Source organism: Ruditapes philippinarum, unplaced genomic scaffold, assembly GCF_026571515.1.
Source record: "Ruditapes philippinarum isolate M1 unplaced genomic scaffold, ASM2657151v2 ctg798_1_1_1_1, whole genome shotgun sequence".
In the NCBI taxonomy this organism is placed as follows: Eukaryota; Metazoa; Mollusca; class Bivalvia; order Venerida; family Veneridae; genus Ruditapes; species Ruditapes philippinarum.
In genome coordinates, this window is record NW_026860568.1 from 170,610 (window position 1) to 192,547 (window position 21,938).

At 29.5% G+C, this 21,938-nt stretch overlaps 2 protein-coding genes and 1 long non-coding RNA gene across 3 annotated transcripts; all 3 read right to left on the bottom strand.

The window, feature by feature from the left end:
- Positions 1-2,296: 2,296 nt before the first annotated feature.
- LOC132760647 (uncharacterized) lies at positions 2,297-3,661 on the bottom strand. The gene is made up of 3 exons (XR_009629866.1): positions 3,588-3,661; positions 2,831-2,946; positions 2,297-2,439 (listed from the first exon to the last, which is right to left on the bottom strand). It is a non-coding gene; the product is annotated as an uncharacterized LOC132760647 (long non-coding RNA).
- A 1,797-nt stretch (positions 3,662-5,458) lies between these two features.
- On the bottom strand, positions 5,459-6,783 carry LOC132760648 (uncharacterized). The gene is made up of 3 exons (XM_060752671.1): positions 6,474-6,783; positions 6,151-6,274; positions 5,459-5,639 (listed from the first exon to the last, which is right to left on the bottom strand). The coding sequence occupies exons 1-3, from the start codon at positions 6,571-6,573 to the stop codon at positions 5,474-5,476; spliced, it is 390 nt and encodes a 129-aa protein (XP_060608654.1). The 5' UTR covers positions 6,574-6,783; the 3' UTR covers positions 5,459-5,473.
- Positions 6,784-16,299: 9,516 nt separating this feature from the next.
- Positions 16,300-19,058, bottom strand: LOC132760641 (uncharacterized). The gene is made up of 5 exons (XM_060752664.1): positions 18,867-19,058; positions 18,547-18,670; positions 17,929-18,073; positions 17,154-17,204; positions 16,300-16,419 (listed from the first exon to the last, which is right to left on the bottom strand). The coding sequence occupies exons 1-5, from the start codon at positions 18,964-18,966 to the stop codon at positions 16,300-16,302; spliced, it is 540 nt and encodes a 179-aa protein (XP_060608647.1). The 5' UTR covers positions 18,967-19,058.
- Between the last annotated feature and the right edge of the window lie 2,880 nt (positions 19,059-21,938).

The following is a 21,938-nucleotide window of genomic DNA, read 5'->3' on the forward strand; positions in this document are numbered from 1 at the left end:
GAATAAAGAATACGAAAATTCACCAGGCCGACACCAAACAGAATAAAATGTTCCGGAACACAATATTATTCTGCTGATTAAAATGTATGGTTTTTTCTGTTTAGCAACCATTTTGTTCATACGCGTTTTTGCATGCTTATATGGCATTTATTTAATTTTCTACCGGTCGTATTTATTTCATTTTTTTAATCAGTCAGTTAATTATTTCTGCAGAAAATACACTTTAAATCAATTGTTCATGACATTGATATTGCTTTACAAATACGTAATGGATACAGTACGAGTTTTTCCTCAAAACAGTTTGCTCGGATAACGATCGAGAAATTGTCCGAGGCGAAGCCGATGTTGAATTGTTGTTTGTCCTAGCAACCTGTCTCCTTCACGTCTGTAACAAGACACGTTTGAACAAAATACGATTAACTGTATCTGACTTATACGACGATTGAATCTAAAGAACATGTAAAATAATGAACACATTTCATAATAAATAAATATTATTGGAAATATTGTATGTTCTTATTAAAAATGTAAAGCTATAGAAATCTGAGAAAATATTTTCATGGCCTATATTATAACTTTTAGTACTCCAGGGTGTATGCAAATTGTATTCGCACGGAATTTTCATGCACTTATTTCATTTGGCAGAATTCACTGGCTGCCTGCCATTCTAGAGTCATATTTACTAAAATCGATAATGTTGATCAACATTGAAATAAACACTAAACATGAATTGCTTCAATGTTATATAGATAACGGATTATGGACCTCAACTTTGATAAGTTTCCTTATTCACATTTTTAACGCAATAGCCGTGTTTTTTTTTCTTTGGAGGGGGCCATGTTGTTGTTTTTTTCTGATAGAATGTCAGACGTTATGCAAGGAATGATAGACTTTCAGCATCTTCCCAGTTCCAACGAACAACTGTTAGTGTCGTCGAAAAAAACCCATTCAATCAACAGTTACATTTACTTTGTTCATGAAAATGACCATTTTTGATAAACCTAATTTACTCCTGAATTGCGATATAAAGTTCGCAACAACTTTCCGTCTGTTTCTATGGTGTCCTGTTGAGACAGGTAATGTTTTGCCTGTTAAGATTTAAGATTGACTAAACCTCTGAATTGTTTTGAAGAATAGGGAGAGCTATTGTATTCACCCAGGCGTCGCTGTCGGCATCACATTTTAGTTGCGCAATTGTGTGCAAGTTGGTATCTCCAAAACTGGTGAGGGGAATGATTGAAACTTTACACACTTATTTCAGAGAATCGTAGGAGGTCACCTTCCAAGGTTCATTACTCTAATTGAGATATTTACATAACTATGGCCATTTTTGAACTTAAAAATTCTACATTTTCCATCTACTTGTTTAACTATCAAGCACTGAGAATAGTTTTCACTGCTCTTGTTAGATAGATACACGAGATACGAGATATAACATTTGCTTTCGAAGAACCTTTACCATAGTCACTTGTATCACCCCCAAAACGATCTCGTTCAAGTATGCAACAGCTAGTCGGCAAAACATTAATTTCTCCTACGGTATACGTCAGATCGATTAATGGAAAATCTCGATTCGTCAGAGAAAAGAACGCTATCCATTGTCGTCTAAGCCGGCGTTGGTGTGCATGTGAAAAAATAACATGGTCGCCTCAAAACACAACCGACGTACTTGCACGTTCATGTAGCTCACCATCGCGCAAGTGACTGCGCACAGTTTAGGCAGATATACGGTTGATATATGTACCAGGGGTGTTAGTAGCAGAAGCTGTGGCAGACTGGGAGTGAGTGCAAAGTGGTAATTTTATTTCAAAAAGATTGACTATTACTTATATTTTTGTTTGTATTTGCAAAGTTATTGTAGTTTTTCGCACCGATACTTTAAAAATAAAATGCATTACACGGAAGCTCCAAACGATTTATGGAAACAAAAGAATATATTAGATTGTCAAGACGAAGATCTTTGACAAGCAATTAACAATTCTTTTTTTTGAAAACCGTCTCCATGCAATACATACATTATATGCTTTTTAAATGAAACTGTGGTTTTTGGCCAAAAAGTTAAAACATATTATTTGTCTTTTCGACTCTTTTCGACTCTACGTAAGACTATTTTTTCGAATAAACCTTAGATTGAGTATAATACAGGGTAACTAGATAGATACTTTCCTTACATAAACATGATATGATGAAGGTGACCTTAAGACGAAAAGCCTTAGCAAGTCGTCAAATATACTCCACAATAGTTCCTCTCAAATGTTTGCTTTTAAGTGGGCCTTTGTGTATCACAATTGTCATCAGACGACACCAAATACTAAAAATAGATAACTGAACAGAGACATAGATATTTTCCTTTAATAGTGCTTTTACACAATTAAACAAAGAATGACATTGATCAATGAACATTTTTATTTCCGATGTAGTTTCATTTCATTATTGTACCTGAAACAGAAAACAACACAAAAATTAATAGAAAATTCTTGTAATTATTTAATTTCAAAGTAATCTCCTTTAATCGAGACAATACTCATCCTTATTGTTTATTATAATTACCTAATTACAAATCTCCATTATTTAAAAACAAATTCATCAAAAAAACATAACATGCATTCTTTTGTAGCAATATCTATGGCACGTTTGTATTCATACAGCAAAAAACATGTACATGTAAGCAAATCATGCAATGTTTTTTTTTCTAAGTAAATACTAGTACTAGGGTTGTTTTTAAAAAAGATAAAGTACCGATCGAATGTTTTGCGTCAATCTTGTATTTATATACAGAATTTATGCTACAAAATTATACTATATAGTAACATACTTTCTGAAAACTTACTTCTTAAGTTTTGTTGATAAGCATTACAATTAGAACACTTTCCTAAGTGAGCAAGGGTCTTCAGTTATCTTGGACATTCCTTTAAAATGTGTATAAATCTTCAGTTCACAAAGTCTCTGCAAACATATACGTCATTCAAATATTAATGGAATCTTTTATAGTCGTAAATTTCTACTATATCGACGACTGAAACTAAATTTACCCCACATGATTTATTTGCACACACTTCAGCTTTTGCAATAATTCACACCATATATAACTAGAATAACAACTCGTTTTTTATCCTTTAATTAGAACAACATTGAAATGATGGGGGAAAGTAAGTTTGGTTAAATTATTGAACAGTTATTGAATACTAATTAAAAAAAAAAAAACAAACATTTTCATAAAACAGTCCTTTTGTAATTAGGTTGTAAGGCACAAATATTCAATAATGATAAATGATTTTTAAATCAATCAAAAGTGCAAGAGCGCTTATTTCTAAAGCATTAAACCGTAGATACTATTTATTTGTTTTTGTTGAGTTAATTTCAAAAGTCTCATAAAACGGTATCTTTCTTAAATGAACATATCTGTCCTATTCATTTGATGCTCTAAGGTAAATCATCGCCAACGATAAATGAATTAATTTTTCTGCGAAAAATTATCAAATATGACATTGTTTCGTTACTGTAGTAACGCCAACGCCGACGAGCTCATGACAATAGCTAATCATTTACGTTCAAAAAGAGCTAAAATTATATAATAAATAACTTACATCGATCACAAGAAGTTTAAAGTATGTATTCATTTCAACCACAACCTAAAAATGACATATACGGTTATATATAGGAAACATCAGATCGTAAAATGCATTTTGAAAATATTCATTTATTTCCTACAATTTCTGACATGAAGTATGACATAAAATATGTGTTTGATTCACCAACAGGATTTTAAAATAATTGCATCAATATTGAACAATCTTATTTGCCCAAAGATAATTATAATTACATGTCAAAATCTCAAAACAAAGTTTTTATTACTATTATTTATCATATTTAACAATAAATTGACTCTTTATGAAATTACCTAAAAAAACATTTTAAGTATAAATGTAGGTCATTTTTTTACGAATTGTTATATCATAGTATTAACATTTTTTATTATTAAATTTTCTTTATTATCCAGTTCGTACAAACAATACATTTCATACATTATACAAATTTACAAACATATTACAAATGTTTAATTGCAAGAATAAACAATGGTTACATCAGAAAAAAACTTTAATAAAGACTAAGTAGATTTAAACTGATTTAACATGATTGTAAAACTGGAAAAGTAATCTAGAGCATGATATATGTAATTTTAATTATTTATAGTTATGTTTTCATTAATAAAGTATTATCATTTTGAAATTGGCTCATCCGTAGGTTCTTTGCTTCTTTCTTTTTTATAACCCTGATTGCACTTCTGACATTCTTAGCCCTGAATATTTAAAACGACCCTTATTTCCCGAATATTTTCTGTAAGAAGTTGATTCTATTTTGTTTCAAGGCAATCGATTTTATGGTGGTTTGAGTGGAATGTTGATTTGCCGAAACTGTGACATTTAACAGCAGAAACTTTCGTCTGCAATTCTAACATAAAGTGTTTTAGGTTTATTGATAGGAATGTAAACACACTGGTGGGTCAGACGAGGTTTTTGAAGCAATTCAACAAAATAGTAGATTGATCTCCCAATTAATAAATTAACAATAGCTTTTTACTTATCACTAATGTCAAATAGTTTTTCTACCTTTGACTCGCATGAACATGATGTTAGTGAATTTCCTCATACCTTTCTAAAATTCACGTAACAGTTTTTCGTTGTATTGATAAATAATGTTTCTCCATATCAACATGCTATGCAAATCAATTCATGATTTTATTTAATGTACATTTATTTTTGTTAACACGTTTAACAACAACAAAAAATCCCGAATAAGATAACTTTAAAATTCATGCTTTTCAGTGTGTGTTCTACTTTCATCTCAAAATATAACTATATAATGTATCTTAAGTACGTCCCAGGTATAAATAGAAACCTTTTTTTAAGTTTTGCATTAAAAAAATACATGTAATATTACTATATAAGTCCCTTTGCTACAATTTTTATATACTGTTTGTATATTTGTTACATTTATAATAAAAATATAATAGAAAAGTTCATTTTGACTAGAGCGCTACTGTTTTGTATGTTCCAAAGAAAATAATTTTAATATTGTAATCTTCAGTAAGCATACCAAATTAAAGTTCATGATGAACAATGTATGATATACAATTCTTGTAAAATCCAATTAACCATTGAAAAGTTTATAAGAAGATATCTGGTCATCAGATGTCTACCAGTTCATCGTCACTTGCTCCATTTCTTGCTTGGACGCCCTTTGATGCTTTGCATCAATGCTTTTCTTATTTGAGTTTTTTTTATAACGAAAAGAAATTATAATTGCTGGCAAAACCTGCTTCAATATTCAAATTGATAGAAGGAAAAAAAATTCTAGGTCATAAAATTGGAAAGAAATGTTTATATAAAGGTCATTAATCAAATGTATATACGTAAAATATGTATGCACATGTACATATTGTGAGTAACATAGATAAAATAACTAACTATAACTATGAAAAAGACACATTTACCTGCGTTCTTACTTGTAGTACCCGGTATTTACCCACATATATACTCTTAATTAACATATCAATCATAACTATCCATTTTTTGTCAAATGGGTTCTGAGTCAATAATCCTCCTGGCATCAATTTACAACCAGGTATTTTATCATAACTGAAATACAGTGTAAGCATGCATCACCATCAATTTAAGATCCATATAAAACAAAATGTAGATTTTTGATACAATAGTTATTCAGTTAAACTAATAAAATTGTTAAAATCTCCACATCATAAAAACGAACTTTCTATTACTATTAAAATCTATGTTTTGCACAGGACTGGTAAGATTGACTGTTGTTAAATTCCAAAGAGTTGTAACAATAATAAAGACAGAAACTTTTGATTATTATTAAGGCATAGCTTTTATGGTTCCTCTACTTAATGAATTCTGACTTTGATCATGACTTCTATCTGCTGTAAAAGTTATAATAGATACTGCTTTGCTCATTTGTACAAAACATAATTTTTCTAGAGGCATTTTTATTGTTAATGAATGGATAAAATTTAAATAAAACGTACGTTGTGCTACGTTACTTAAACGAAATGTCTTCAAGCATGATACATAAATTCAAATGCTGTTTTGACTTTGTTTCTTATTGAAAAATAAGTTGTAAAAATCTTACTCTTTGCATTTCAAACTTTTTTTGTTACATGAACATGTTAGACACGCTTCGGCATCAAGTATCTTTGATTTAGGCAGCATCTTTGTCAGTTTGTACTCGCAGAACTTTATTTTTTCTCCATGTACTATACATTAATATAAAATGTTTCAATAATCTATTTTACACACAAACAATTTTTAACTGAATTGTATCATTTTAACATTCTTTATTTCAAAACTGATTTATCAAATGAATGAAATGTGAAACTCTTATTACGAAATTCTATTTCATTAAAAGTATAACTGTAGGATTAAAATGAAAACAAGACAACAGTAACGTTATACCTGTTCCAGTTGAAATAGGTTCACTAAAGCTAATAGTATAGCATTCTGTTATCACAGCAGCCGCAACAAGAACACTCAGAAAGACTTTGTATACCAGCATTTCTAACTCTGGAAATATACTCTAACTCTAAATGTACGCAAACGAAACAAAACTGTCTATTGAAATAAATCTTGTTGGAATTTGTCCTTTAATATGTCAGACACGTCTTGTTTTTACCTATAGATTGCATATAAGCGTTAAGTCTTTTATATTATTCAAGATTATATTTACCATATGCTAACATAATGTTCTTATAATTTTATCACCGTTTGATGTTGGTTTAATTCGAAATGCATCCTATAAACACAAAAACTGTACTGGTTAATGCAATATATTTGAGTGGCTTTTCAGATTAACAGAATTATACTAAAATATCTTCGTAAATCTTAGGTGTAGTTTGGCGGCAGTTGGGCTTAAACTTATGCACATCTGTAACGACCAAATGAAATGAAAACTGGCGAACCTTTGATAGCCAACAGCTAACTAAACAACAAGCCTGTTTCTTGGAGATGTTGAATATTCACCACTCTATCATTTCATAAAAGCAAAGAAAATAAATTTCATTATTTGAAGAGTTGTTGGATGTGAAAAAGTTTATTAAATTAAATGTGCAGTAAATGAGTTATAAACATCAACAACAACAAAAAATGAAACATAAAAATCTTCTAGATACATATCCCCTTTCATCTTCCAATACCCTATAGATGAGGTTAAGGTAATACCACCTTCCCAAAATAATAGGAACCTTTACCTGAGTACCGCTCAAGCCGGTGCTAGGGGGCGTGAGGGATGTTGCACTTTTTCATTATCCCTCATGTACAGATTTAATCAAACCGAGTCGGCAATTGTCATGTAATTTTGTAGTGATCAATGCTTCGGAGGGATCACACTTTTTTCCAGATACTTTTTTCCAAATATTTTTTTTACCATATTGATGCCAATTATTAAATAAAAAAGACCTGATTTAATAAACATCAAATGCGCATTGCTAATATAAACTGTAGCTGTGCTTCAGGTTGACAAGTTCACATACTGAATGAAATTTGTGAAACTTCTAGTTCAGAGAGATATGATGTAAAGGCAGAAACAAACAACAAACAATAAACAAACAAATAATTTCGCGTATTCTACGTGCATACAAAATTTACGCTAAATTTCCTATAATCTTTATAAAATCTTCCGTCTGCCACCAGACTTGTTCATAGATTTGCAAAGGTGTATATTATTTATGATAATGTATGAAGATCTGCTGAAATCGAGCAGTGCTAACTTAACTTACACCATTAAACCGTTCTTCACCGTGTAACATTAGAACATGCAACGAAGTGTTTAAGTAATGCAATTATATATAGATATAATATGCAAATGATAAGCAATTAAGGATATAATAATCCATATTAACGTACGTTTGAGAGTGGTACACGTTTATCTTGTTATAGAATCAAAGAAAAACGTTAATGACATAAGACGTAAATCTCTTTAGCAATAACATTCATCACAACATCTGCCAAATAAAATTACAGGGTTAATGTTTTGCGTTAATATGAACTCACATGGACTTGAGTCTTGCTATAACAAACATAATGTTTTTATATCAAGCATATTTGATTATTATTGTGGCAGTCAATTAATCACGGAATGTTATATCATACCATTCATTCAAATCATTAAATTCAATAGGAAATGGTATGCTATTCTTTAACTTTTTTATTTTGACATTATCTGTTTTAAATGATTTTTAAAGCAATCAAATAAAAATTGAAAGTGCTGATATTACAATTTCATTTTTGTTAGCATCAATAGTGCCTTTTGGTGCCAAAGACAAAAACTATTAATTTTATTTAAGATATTTTCAGTAAATATCTAAACTTTGCTTTTAAATTCTTGCATTATATATTTGTAGAAAATGGAGAAATGATACATTTCTGCGAGTATAAACTGACGAAGATGCTGCCTAAATCAAAGATACGTGATGCTTAGACTTGTTTGTCATGAACTTGTAATAGAAAACATTACTACTAGTATTAGAATGTATGTATGTTTGTTATTACTATTAAAATGTATATCATTTTGCTGTTAACAGAATGTATGTCTATTTGTTGCTATTACAATTTATGTCTATATATGTTGTTATTACTACTAGTATTAGAATGTATGTATGTTTGTTGTTTTACTATTAGTGTGTATGTGTTTTTGTTGGTATAAGAATTATGTCTAATTAATTGTTGTTATCAGAATGTATGTCTACTTGTGTTATTAGAATGTATGTCTATTTGTTGCTATTAGAATTATGTCTATTTGTTGTTATACAAAATGTATGTATATTTGTTGCTTTTAGGATGTATGTCAAATTGTACATTTACATTTGTGACAGCTTATAAAGCAGATGATATCTATAGTATTTATACTCGGATATAATAAAATAAGTACAACCAAATGTCTATTGTACTCGTATGAACGACTAGAAAGTGTGCTAAGATGCGTGAGGCACTTATCTGGGATACATCCTCCTTTATAATAGTTTCAGGTAACTGTGTGTTAAGGTGCTCAATAACCACTGTACAGTTACCTACTGTCCTACACAGTGGATATTGCATAACCACTTTGTGTTTTAAAATTAACCCAGTAAGTAGTGCTTGACTGGTGACATGTCCGGGGTACGCACTCGACAACTAAAGCTGTTTTTATGACATAACGGGCAGATGGGCTCTTATTAAACATAAAATGCTTACAATGACTACTGTATTGATACTGGCTTTGTTTTAAGTTGCAAAAATGGGTTTGATTTATCTGTGTTTGTCAATATTCAAGATTGTTCAATAATAACATCAAAACATTGGCTTTAACTACATGTACTCAGATTCACTTAAATCCGTGTAAAGATCTTCAGTTGAAATTAACAAAATATTTATATAAATTGAACATAATTGTATTCATTTCAGAATAAGTAGTTAACCAGGTTTTGACAAATGCCAGGAGGTAAATTCACGCAGAATCCATTTGATAAAAAATGGAAAGTTATGGTTGATAAATGGATTCAGGGTTAATATGTTGGTAGATACCAGGTTCTGCAGGCACGGATAGTACATTAATTTCTTACAATTTTTATATGATGTCAAACATAAATGATTGCGAAGATAAGCAAAGATAGGCAAAGATTTTAAATCTTAATCTTAGATTTTAAATATTAAGTTTCTGAATGTTTGTCTTTTACCTATAAGGAGTCTGTAAATTGTTTATGCACAGATGTGTAATGTCACCAGTATAAAGTATAGGATCATGTTATTCGCCCATATAATTTATTTTTCACCACAATTACACCACGAAACGAAGGACCAAAGAAATCTATTTGGCAAAAAATCCTTTACGTACTAAAATGTAATCCAGCAGCTAATATCATTAATGCAGCAAAAACAAAAATGTGAAAAAAAAAAATAATTGAGATAAAAAAAAATTCTTACACAAAACATTTAAGAAGCACATGATTTATTCTTAAGAACGTTGCCTAAAATATTAACTGCAATGTGTATAGAATTCATCATTCAATTACTGACATCTTTTATTTGTATAAGTCTTACATACAACTATGCTAAAATTCTTGAAATAATACTTTAATTACAATTAATCAAGTTAACTTTATTTTTTTGTGAAGTATGACATCTAGGCTTTTGATATGTAGTCATGCAAATTATCTTTTTTTGTTCAGACAAATGTCGAATAGTTCGCTACATTATTCTTTAATTATCATCTTTGTGTTATTATAAATGAAGCATTCCTTAAATGTTTTGCTCAATTTCCATTAAAATAATATCATCTATATATTCTCATGGTAGCAATCTTTCTTTGTCAGGTTGTGACGGGTTAATATATACTTGAATCTACTTGTAATGAATGTAAGTCTTTTGGTCACTTTTATAAGTAAGGTCTATGAAAATAATGTTAGACAGAATAATTATTCATTACTTTCGATTCAATCATAATGAAACTTAACCAGCAAAGGGTCAGTTGGCTAAATCTTTAAAATAGTTCTTTGCTAGTTTGACTCTAAAATGATCCGAATGTCAGTCATTGATAATATTTGTTTACTGAATGGTTATTTCAATTAATTTTAGTAATAATCTTGATGTTACCAGTATTGTTGTCAAGGTATGATATAACACAGTGGCATCATATTGTAAATTCTGATCTCATATCTCCTTACAGAGGCTTTGTACGATTAACACTTTTAGCCAACAATCGAATGTCATTCATGATCCTTGTGTCTTGATAGAAGCACGTCATATTGTACACACTGTAAGCATTTTTTACTAGGACAAAAACATATATTTTATATTAAAATTATTTTTAAAAGATAATTTTCTTCATCGTCGTTGATATTTTTAAGCGTTGTTCTGTATTGAGGTGATAAAGTTTTACATTCTATGAAAATGTTGAATGGAGGAGAAAAAAGAATTTGATATTATTTTACTGTTACTCATTTTATTCTTATTAAAATACAACTGTACATTAAGCGTTTAATTTATCATTATTTACATCATTAGCTCGACTAATTTGATCCATTGTAAGTATTTTAGCATTGTGTAGTAACGATTTCATTATCTTATTTACATGTACTTTTAAACTATTTTAAAACAATAAATTAAAGACAAAAAGAGAAAAATATACCGTAAAAATAAGGAAGTATGTTATATAATGTAGATACGTATTTTCGTTTGAAAGAAAATTTTGACAGATCTCTAATAATCTATTAGCATACCTTTTAACAATTTATAAAAATTATTTTAGTATGTTTATATTTACGAATTTTTTTAAAGTTGTAATCAATTTTAAATCAACTATTGTAATAATAATGATAATTATGACTATAGCTATTTTGATACATACTGCTTTATTTCATCACTATTTCAACTGCATCTCTGACAGCAATGGAGATCACTGGTCTAATTGAATACATCGACTTTTCTTGTTTGTATGAAAATAATTCAATCAGTGTACCGCAAATGATATTATTAATACTTTTTGTTCTTATACAAACAGGTGTTTTATGATATGAAAATCCCTTGTTCGGAATATTGGCACTTTATAAAATATTTTTGTAAATTGGGAGTAGCTATACAAGTTACTTTATAACACATATTAAATTAAACAATTTACTTTTTTCAATTAAAGTAGACCCCGATGAATATTGCCAGAATAATTTCGCAAATTTGAATTTTTTGAACGAAACTAAATTTTAACAAAAAACAAAAATCTGTTATTTTTCTTGTACTTAATATTTTAACTTTTGAATGTAAATGATAAGATTAGACTAATTCAATTATTATTGTGTATCAACAAGTCATTCTATACGACTTTCACTATTTCTCTATGCGGGACGTTACAATAAGAGTGTCTTGTTGGCAATAGAACGTCCATCTTAGAGCTAATACTAGACAAAGTCAAACAAAATAAATAACGGTATCTTTAACGAACACCCAAATTGCAAAAATGAAATTGTTGCAGGCTCGACTTTAGACTGTACATGGACAGTAGTGGTACTGTCCTGGGATGATGATTTTGACATAACGGTACATGGAAAAGTCCAATTAAGCATTATTATCCTGCATCGGAGGCGTTACAATTAGATAAAAGGCTTGAAGCTCACTTGGTAAAGCAAACAGTTAGTTCAAATTCAACGTCCTGCCCACTATTATTTCTTATTTTTTTAATTACTTTTTCTCATTTTTTTGTCATTTTTTCTGTCGATTTTAATGAATTTATTTCTCTTGTTTTCTTTTTTTTATCTTATTTGTGCAACAACCACATGCCATGTGCTTAAATCTCCATACTTTTATGTGTACAAAATACACATATGTATCTGCCAGTGCACAAAAGTACTGCCTTTCACGTATTTGAAACGTAATAGCTAAACGTGTTTTCAGGACTAGTGATACTTTTAAAAATAAACAAATAAAACATTTCTAAGATGCAAATTTATTCATGATAAAAGTTGTATAATTTTACTGACATTTTGCACGTGTTCAGTATGCATGCTTATGCCGTCTTTTATTTCTGATTCTTCAATCTGCCTAATCTATTTTTTAACATTGTAAATGGTCTTTTTGAAATGTAACAATAGGCTCAGGACAGTAATTACAATCTACCGTCCACGTCCCTAGCATCGGCTTAAGCAAATTTCAAAATTAACTCATGAAAATAAATATTGAATTAAGAAATATCCACAGCTATCTTCTTATGGTGGTTATCATGAAACTTTCAATATGACAATTACGCGATGTTCCATGAAGAGCGGTGCTTATAATGATACAAATGTCGCAAAATGGTTTCTAACTTTTATCTCCTTAACTCTTGTAACGTTGATGATATTTTTTAAGTGCTCAAAATAAATCTCAAAGCTTAATGATTTCAATGTGGTAACTTAACAGAAGTAAGTCAATGGGTTTACATATTCAAGGTAATTCGAGTTCATTGTTTTATTTTTTCACATAGAAGATTCTGAAATAAAAATCAAAAACTGGTCACTCGGATATAAAAGATGTCATTTAATAGAGAATCCCTAAAGAAAGCCGAACACGGTAAAACTGAAAATGTTGCAAGCTCAGTAAGATTGATCCTGTTCATGGACGCTACTGTCAAGTGCAAATTGCCGCCCACACCCCCTAGCACCGGCTTAAGCAGAATTCAACATTTAAACGTTTTGAATTTAGAAGCATCCGCAGTGTTCATACGGCGGTTATCATGGAACCTTCAATGAGACACAGTTGTGCCAGTCCATTTAAAGCGGCGCATGGTCCCCAAGTAATATAAAGCGTATGCCCTTTAACGAGAAAACATGGGCGGAACTAAACACATCGGAATTTTGAAAGGGGATCAGGTTAAAGTTAAAACCACTCGTAAAACGTACTGGAAATCCAGGTTTCATGTTTATGGACAAACTTAAAAATCAAAACGTATGTTTTCGAGTTAAGTTCAAGAGCTTTTTTTTAAATATTAAATGTATATGTTCAAAATCTGAAAGAACAGCTTAAAAATGTATATGTAAGTCAGTAGGCAATTCAAGCACTTAACAAATGTTACAGTGAAGTATACATGTATTTGCATGCAAAGAATTTATCTTCGTATCCGAATCTTATAACTTAAAAATCAACCATCAGAGTTAGGCTAGTTGTTTCTTTATTTTGTATTTTATGCGAAAATGAGTGACTCAAGTGACGGGCCCAGTTTTGAAACAAAAAATGGTAATATAGTTACTTTAAGATATAATCATAGAATTAACCTAGTTCCAAGTAAATTCAATTCCTTTTGTATTTTGTTTGTATTTCTATCCTTTTATTATTTTCTCTATATAAATATAAATCAAAAAGGTTAAACAGTAGGCATGTCCTTTTTACAATAATCTACTTTATAAACATTTTCAAAATTTTCACGATAATTAGCATAAATCTGGGTGCTTTATAATCGCAATCATCTACATTGTATAATACTTTTTCCTATGCTTTTTTATATATTTGATATGAAGCATCATCTTATGGTTGTGTAGAAAATTTGAAACCATGAGATTGTGTTAAAAAGTAATTAATTTTAGCGGAAGTCAAGGTGAAATCAGACGGCCTCCGGTCGAAAAAGAGGTCAAAATCAGAGCTGCATTACTGGTACTGCAGTACGTACTGCAGCGATTTTGCTAGTACTGGTACTGATACTGAATTACTCTTACAAAATTTTGCTACTTATGGTACTGGTACTGCATTACTATCTTAAAAAATGGTACTGCTACTGCAATACTGAGCAGTACTTTTGGTTTTGATAAAAAAAGCTTCATTTTTTTCTCATTAAATAAAGCTGTCAATTACATTATTTTATTTTTGTGAAAAAGTAAGTTATAAAATCTATAGATAATTTGCTGCAATATTCCTTCAAATGTTAACATAGTATTCATCATAAAAAAGCACCAAATACTTTAAGTAAAAATTAAATTGAGATAAACAGACTCAATAACTCTTAACCCTAAAATATCCTTATTAAAATATTTCATTACTTTGTATTTACTAGTAAAATACCAAAATAATAACTAGTTAATTTCTTCTGTTCTAAATAATCCTATTTCAAGTGACATTGTTAGCACCATAAAAAGTTGTTATTTACTTTGGTATAAATTGAACACAGGTGTGAAGGTGTGAAAGGCAACAAAAGACTGTTGTGTTTTAAATGATAGATGATTGCATTGTATTACAGTTGACTGGTTACTAAACAATAAGATAGGACATGAATATATGTTGTAAATATTGTTTGTAAAAAGTATGTTAAAACATTAAAGTTGTAAAAATGTTATGTTAACTTTAAAGTAAATTACGATTTTATTTCTTTACTGAATAATATTTGCAATTATTGTTTGAAACTGTGTATTTTTTCAAACTTTGATGAATAAATAAAAGTAATGGTACTGATACTTAATTACTTCCCCCAAAAATATACTGGTACTGCAGTACAGAGCTAAAATCTAGTACTGAGACTGGTAATGATACTGCATAATTTGCCAAGTACTGGTACTGGTACTTAAGTACTACACCTTTAGTACTGATGCAGCTCTGGTCACAATTATGCAAAAAATTGTCTTTACAGTATAATAAGTTGATATGTGTACTAGGGGTGTTAGCAGCAATAGCTGTGTCAATTTGGAAGCGATTGCTAAGGTGGGTGCTCCGGGTATAGTGGTCTTGGGTATGCGTCGTAGGTACACGAATCAACTGGTCCGTACATGCATGTTAAATTTGCGGTCAGCTGGTTTCTCGTACACATAGGCTCCAAACGCTATAAGGTAACATAAGAATATAGTAGATTGTTAAGAGGAAGATTTAAGAAAGCCCATTAACAATTTTAAAAGCTGTTTTGAATACCGTCTTCAAGCAATACATATATTTTTTGAAATGAAGCTGTGGCTTTTAGCCAAAAAGATAAAACATATTATTTGTATTTTCTACTCTATATAACACTCTTTTTTCAAATAAATTTTAGACTGATTATAATTAAAAATAACTAAATGGATAATTTCCTTATATGACATGATATGATGGGGGTGTCCTAAAGACGAAAAGCCTTAGCAACTCGTCAAATATGCTCCAAAATAGTTCCTCTAAAATGTTTGCTTTTAAGTCAGCCTTTGTGTAAGACGATTGTCATGAGACGACACCAAATACTAATAATATACAACTGAACAAAGACATAGATATTTCCTTTAATAGTACAATCAAACAAAGAACGACATTGACCAATGACCATTCTTATTTCTGATGTAGTTTCATTTAATTATTTACCTGAAACAGAAATCGATATGAATAGAACATTATCTTGATAATTAATTTCAGAATAATCTCATTTAATCCAGGCAATACTCATTCTTATCTAATTACCTAATTACAAATCTTCATTATTTAAAACAAAAATATCAATGAAACTTAACAAGCATTCTTTTGTAGTTATATCTATGACACGTTTCTAGTTGTAGAGCAAAATACATGTACGTGTAAGCAAATAGAAACCAATGGGAAAACCATGACAGTATTAATGTCTTTTTCTAGTTAAATACTAGTACAATGGTTGTAGAAAAAGATAAAGTACCGATTGTTTAGCGTCAATATTGTATTTATATACAGAACGTACGCTACAAATACTATTAACAGACTTTACTGACAACCTACTTCATAAGTCTTGTTGTTATTCATCACAAAAAAAAAACCTCCAAAAAAACAACAACAAAAAACAACAACAACAACAAAGAAAACAACAACATCAGAAGACGTTGCTATATTTCTTACATTTAGAACACTTCACTTTCCCAAGTGAGCAAGGGTCTTCAGTTATCTGGATGATTCCGTTTAAAGGGTCAAATATCTTCAGATCACAAAGTCTCTGCAAACATATATCATTCAAATATTGATGGAATCTATTATAGTCGTAAATTTCTACTATATCAACGATTGAAACTAAGTTTACCCCACATGAACTATTTGTGCACACTTCAGCTTTTGAAACAAAGGCATTCAATAAGTCATACCATAAATAACAAAAATAACAAATATTTTCTTTTTCATCATTTAATTAGAACAACTTTGAAATGATGGGGGAAATAAGTTTCGTAAAATTCTTGAATGTCTACAAGTTAAGAACAGTTATTAAGATCTTAAACAAAACATCTTTATAAAACAGTCCTTTCCTAATAGGGTTGTAAGAAACAAAAATTCAATAATAATAAACGATTTGAAATCAATCAAAAATGCAATACTGATAAACATTCCATAAATACAATCAAGTCTAATTATATATAACTTTGGATTTAAAGTATACTCTTAAACTTATTTTCAAGGCTTTAAACCGTAAAAGAGTTGTGTTTGTTTTTATTGATGTGTTTTCATTGAGTTAATTTCAAAACTCTCAAAAGACTTATCTTTCTTAAATAAACAAATGTATCCTATTCATTTGATGATTTAAGGTAGATCATCGCGAACTGTAAAATAATTAATTTATGTGCGTGAAATTATCACATATGACATTGTACCCGTACAGTAGTAGCGCCGACGAGCCCATGACAAAAGCTTAACTTTTTACTTAAAAAAGGAACTAAAATTGTATAGTAAATTACTTACATCGATTACAAGAAGTTTCAAGTATATATTCGTCCAGCCCCCAGTCACAGTCTAAAAGTGAAGTATACTGCTTTATATAGAAAGCATCAGATCATAAAATGCATTTTGAACTACAATTTCTTAAGTAATGTATGGCGAAAAATACATGTATGTGTTTTATTCATCAACAGGATTGCATCGAAAACACGTTAAATATTTCTGAAGGAATTATTCTGATTGTACAATCTGATTGTATTTGCCTAAGTTAATAATTACATGTCAAATCTCCAAAACAAAGTTATTATTATCATTATTATTATTATTATTATTATTATTATTATTATTATTATTATTATTATTATTGTGTGCTTTTAATTATGTGCAGCCTATAAAGCATACATGAGCAAAACTATTTCGGATGGAGTGTTTATTTGTTATGATTTTTTTTTACAAACTAAGATTTTCCTGTTTTAATGCTCAAGCTGTTGTTGAAGATGAGAAACATGTTATCTTTGATTGCCAGCCAGGGCTGATTTAGTTTCTGCTATGAATAATTTGCCAGACATCACGTATGAAATTATGCCAGACAGTGATAATTGAATTTTACTTTTAATAATGAAAAACAATGTGTATATTGCTGCCAATACATGCTTTATTATTTAAATTTTCTTTTAATTTTCTTTGATATTTAATATTTAAATTGATAAAATGTAAATTTGTAAAATATGTATGTACATGTATTGTGAATAACATAGATGAAATAATCTAACTATTACTATGAAAAAGACACATTTACCTGGGTTCTCACTTGTAGAACTCGGTATTTACCTACATATATACTCTTAATTAACCTATCAATCATAACTATCCATTTTTCGTCAAATGGGTTCTGGGTCAACAACCCTCCTGGCACCAATTTACAACCAGGTATTTTATTATAACTGAAATAAAGTGAAAGCATGCATCACCACCAATAAAAACAAAATGTAGCTTTTTAATATAATAGTTTTTCAGTTAAATTAATAAAAGTATTAAAAACTGCACATCATGAAAATGATTTAGCTTCAATTTTGTTATTAACATCTATGTTTTGTACAGGGCTGGTAAGAATTGACTGTTGTTAAATTTTAAAGAGTTGTAATTACAATAAAAACTTTTGGTTATAATTAAGGCATAGCTTTTATGGTTCCTCTACTTAATGAATTCTGATTTTGATCATGACTTATCAGGTCTTCTACCCGCTGTTAAAGTTAAAATAGATTTGTACAAAAAATATTTTTTTAAAGTCATTGGATATAATTTTAAATCAAACGTTGTGTGTGCTACGTTTTTTAAACAAAATGTCTTCTAGTATGATGAATTCAAATTCTGTTTTGAGCTTGTTTCTTTGAAGATAAGTTGTAAAAAAACTTACTCTTTGCATTTCAAACTTTTTTTGTTACATGAACATGTTAGACACGCTTCGGCGTCATGGATCTTTGATTTAGGCAGCATCTTTGTCAGTTTGTATTCGCAGAACTTTATTTTATATCCATTTACTATATATTAATAAACTGTTTTAATAACCTATTTTACACACAAACAATTTTAACTGAAGTATATCATATTATCATTCTGTATTTCAAAACTAATTTATAAAATGAGTGAAATATGAAACTCTTATTACGAAATTCTATTTCAATAGATATATAACTGTAGGATTAAAATGAAAACAAGACTACGGTAACGTTATACCTGTTCCAATTGAAATAGGTTCACTAAAGCTAATAGTATAGCATTCTGTTATCACAGCAGCCGCAACAAGAACACTCAGAAAGACTTTGTATACCAGCATTTCTAACTCTTCGGAAATATACTCTAAGACAAACGTACACAAACGAAACAAAGCTGTTTATTGAAATAAATCTTGTTGGAATTTTGTCTTATATATATATATCCGTTTAAGGTAAGAGTAGTCTTGTTTTTTTTTTACCTATCGACGGCATATAAACGTTAATACTTTTATATTATTAAGGATTATACTTACCATATGCTAACATAATGTTCTATGATTTCATCACCGTTTGATGTTGGTTTAATTCGAAATGCATCTTATTAACAAAACAACTGCACTGGTTAATGTAAAATATTTGAGTTTCTTTTCAGATAAACAGAATTATACTAAAATATCTTCGTAAATTATAGGTGTAGTTTGGCGGCAGATGGGAATGACAACAAACACGTGTTCATATGTAACTGTTTTTAACCAAATGGAATGGTCGCTGGCTAAACTTTGTTAGCCAACAGCTTACTAAACAACAAGCCTGTTTGTTTTAGATGTTGAATATTCATCACTCTATCATTTCAAACAGGGAAATAAAATTTAATTATTTGAGAAGTTGTTGGATGTGAAAAAGTTAATTAAGTTACAAGTGCAGAAAATGAGTTCACGTTATCAAAACAACAACAACAACAACAAACAACACAACAACAACGAAATTATTAAACATATTAAACAAAACTTCTAGATACATATCCCTTCTAATCTTCAAATACTCTCTATATGAGATTAAGGTAATACATGTACCACCTCCAAGGAGAAAACGAACCTTTACCTCAGTACCGCTCAAGCCGGTGCTAGGGGGCTTGAGGGATGGATGTTGAACTGTGTCATCCCTGATGTATAGACTCAATTAAACCGAGTCTGCAATTTTCATGTAATTTTGTTGTGATTTATGATTCTGAGGGATCACATTTTTTCGTGATTTCTTTTACCATACTGAAGTCCATTCTTAATTAGGAAAGAGCTGATTTAGTTTACATTAATTTAATATACCTTTCTAATGTAAACTTTAGGTATGTATTATGTTGACAAGTTCACTGACTGAGTTATTAGATAATTTAGGGAGATATAATGCCAGAAAGACAGAAACAAACAAGAAACAAAAAACAAATAATCACGTATTCTACGTGCATACATGTATACAATTTACGCTAAATGTCCTTTAAACTTTATAAATATTCCGTCTGTCACCAGACTTGTTCATAGATTTGCAAAATCCTAGCTGTTTATTATGTATCATCATGTAAGGATCTGTTGAAATCGAGCTGCACTAACTTACACCATTAAACCGTAATTCAACATTAGAAAATACAATGAAGCGTCTAGGTGATGCAATTATATTTCGATATAATATGCAAATGATTAGCAATTAAGGGATATTTTATTCCACACAAACGTACTTTTTAGAGTGGCACACGTTTATCTTGTTATATAATTAAAGAAAAACGTTAATGACATAAGACGCATATCTCTTTAGAAATAACAGTCAGCACAACATCTGCTAATTAAGTAAAATTACAGTGTTCATGTTTTGCGTTTATGTCATAAGGTGCAATATGTCATGTCGCTAGTATACAGTATAGGATCATATTATTCGCCCATAAAATAGTTTCACCACAATTTCACCACTAAACAAAAGGAAGGACCAAAGAAATGTATTTGCGCATGTCCTTAACATACTGAAATGTTCTCTAGCAGCTTGGTATCATTTAATGCAGAAAAAGAATTAGATCTAAATATAAGATAAAATAAATAAATAAAGTTAAAATATAAAATGGACATAAATCCTTATACAATTAATTAAAAACGCGAAAGAAGCACTTGTATTTATGCCTTTATCCTGAATTATTAATAACTTAATGATTTGTACAACCCGATTTATTCATAAAATGAACTGCAATGTGTATGGAATTTATCATACAAATACTGACATCTTTTATTTGGACTAAAATGCACCTTAAAATCATATAACTAGCTAAAAATCTTGAAATAAAACTTTAAGTACAATATTAATGTTGACTTTATTTTTGTTGTGAAGTATTGCATTTAGCCTTTTGATTGGTAAACATGCAAATTATGTTCTTTTTTCAGGCAAATGTCGGATAATTGGCTACACTATTCAGTAATTATCTTCTTTGCGCTATTATAAATGAAGGATTCTTTAATTTTTTTTGCTCAATGTCCATTCTATAAAATATCCTCTCAAAATTTGAATAGTATACTCTGTCTATGTCAGGTTGTGACTGGGATAAATATATACTTGAATCTACTTGTAATTTTTTTTTTGTAAGATTGGTGATTTCACGTTTAACACTTTTAACCAACGATCGAAAGTCATTCATGATCCTTGTCTCTAGACAGAATGACGTCATATTGTACACATTGTAAGCATTTTTTTATTGCAGACTTAACATATATTTTAAATATTTAAAATATTTTTAAAAGAAATTTTTCCTCTTCGTCGTTGCTATCAAAGCGTTGAATTGTGTAACAATGATTTCATTATCTTATTGACATTGTAGTTTAAATATTTCTAATACAATGGATAAAAGACAAAAAAGGAGAAAAATAAATCGTAAAAATGAAGTGGACAGCTATAATGTAGATACATGTGCAAATTGTATTTTCGTTTAAATAAAATTTGACAGATGCCTAATAATCTAAATAAGATTTTTATCTGTTAGCATAACTTTTAACAATTATAAGCTTATATTAAAGAATATATATTAAATTTTAATCAGATTAACATAACTTATTGTAATAATGATAAATATGGCTCGTGCAAGTTCCATACATATTAGTTTATTTCCTCACTATTTCAGCTGCATCCATGATTTGAAACCCTGACAGCAACGGAGATCACTTGTCAAGTTGAATATATTGACTTTCTTGTTTGTATGAACTTATGAAATTAGTGCATCGCATATGGTATTATAATACTGTTTTTTCTTTTTAAAACAGATATGATTAAGATTGAAATCAAC

Coding starts and splice junctions, on each gene's coding strand:
- LOC132760648 (XM_060752671.1), bottom strand. CDS start 6,573: ATGCTGGTATACAAAGTCTTTCTGAGTGTTCTTGTTGCGGCTGCTGTG. Junction 6,275..6,473: donor ACCTATTTCAACTGGAACAG/GTATAACGTTAC, acceptor ATTAATGTATAG/TACATGGAGAAAAAATAAAG. Junction 5,640..6,150: donor AAAAGTTTGAAATGCAAAGA/GTAAGATTTTTA, acceptor ACTGTATTTCAG/TTATGATAAAATACCTGGTT.
- LOC132760641 (XM_060752664.1), bottom strand. CDS start 18,966: ATGCTGGTATACAAAGTCTTTCTGAGTGTTCTTGTTGCGGCTGCTGTG. Junction 18,671..18,866: donor ACCTATTTCAATTGGAACAG/GTATAACGTTAC, acceptor ATTAATATATAG/TAAATGGATATAAAATAAAG. Junction 17,205..17,928: donor TTCTACAAGTGAGAACCCAG/GTAAATGTGTCT, acceptor CTTCACTTTTAG/ACTGTGACTGGGGGCTGGAC.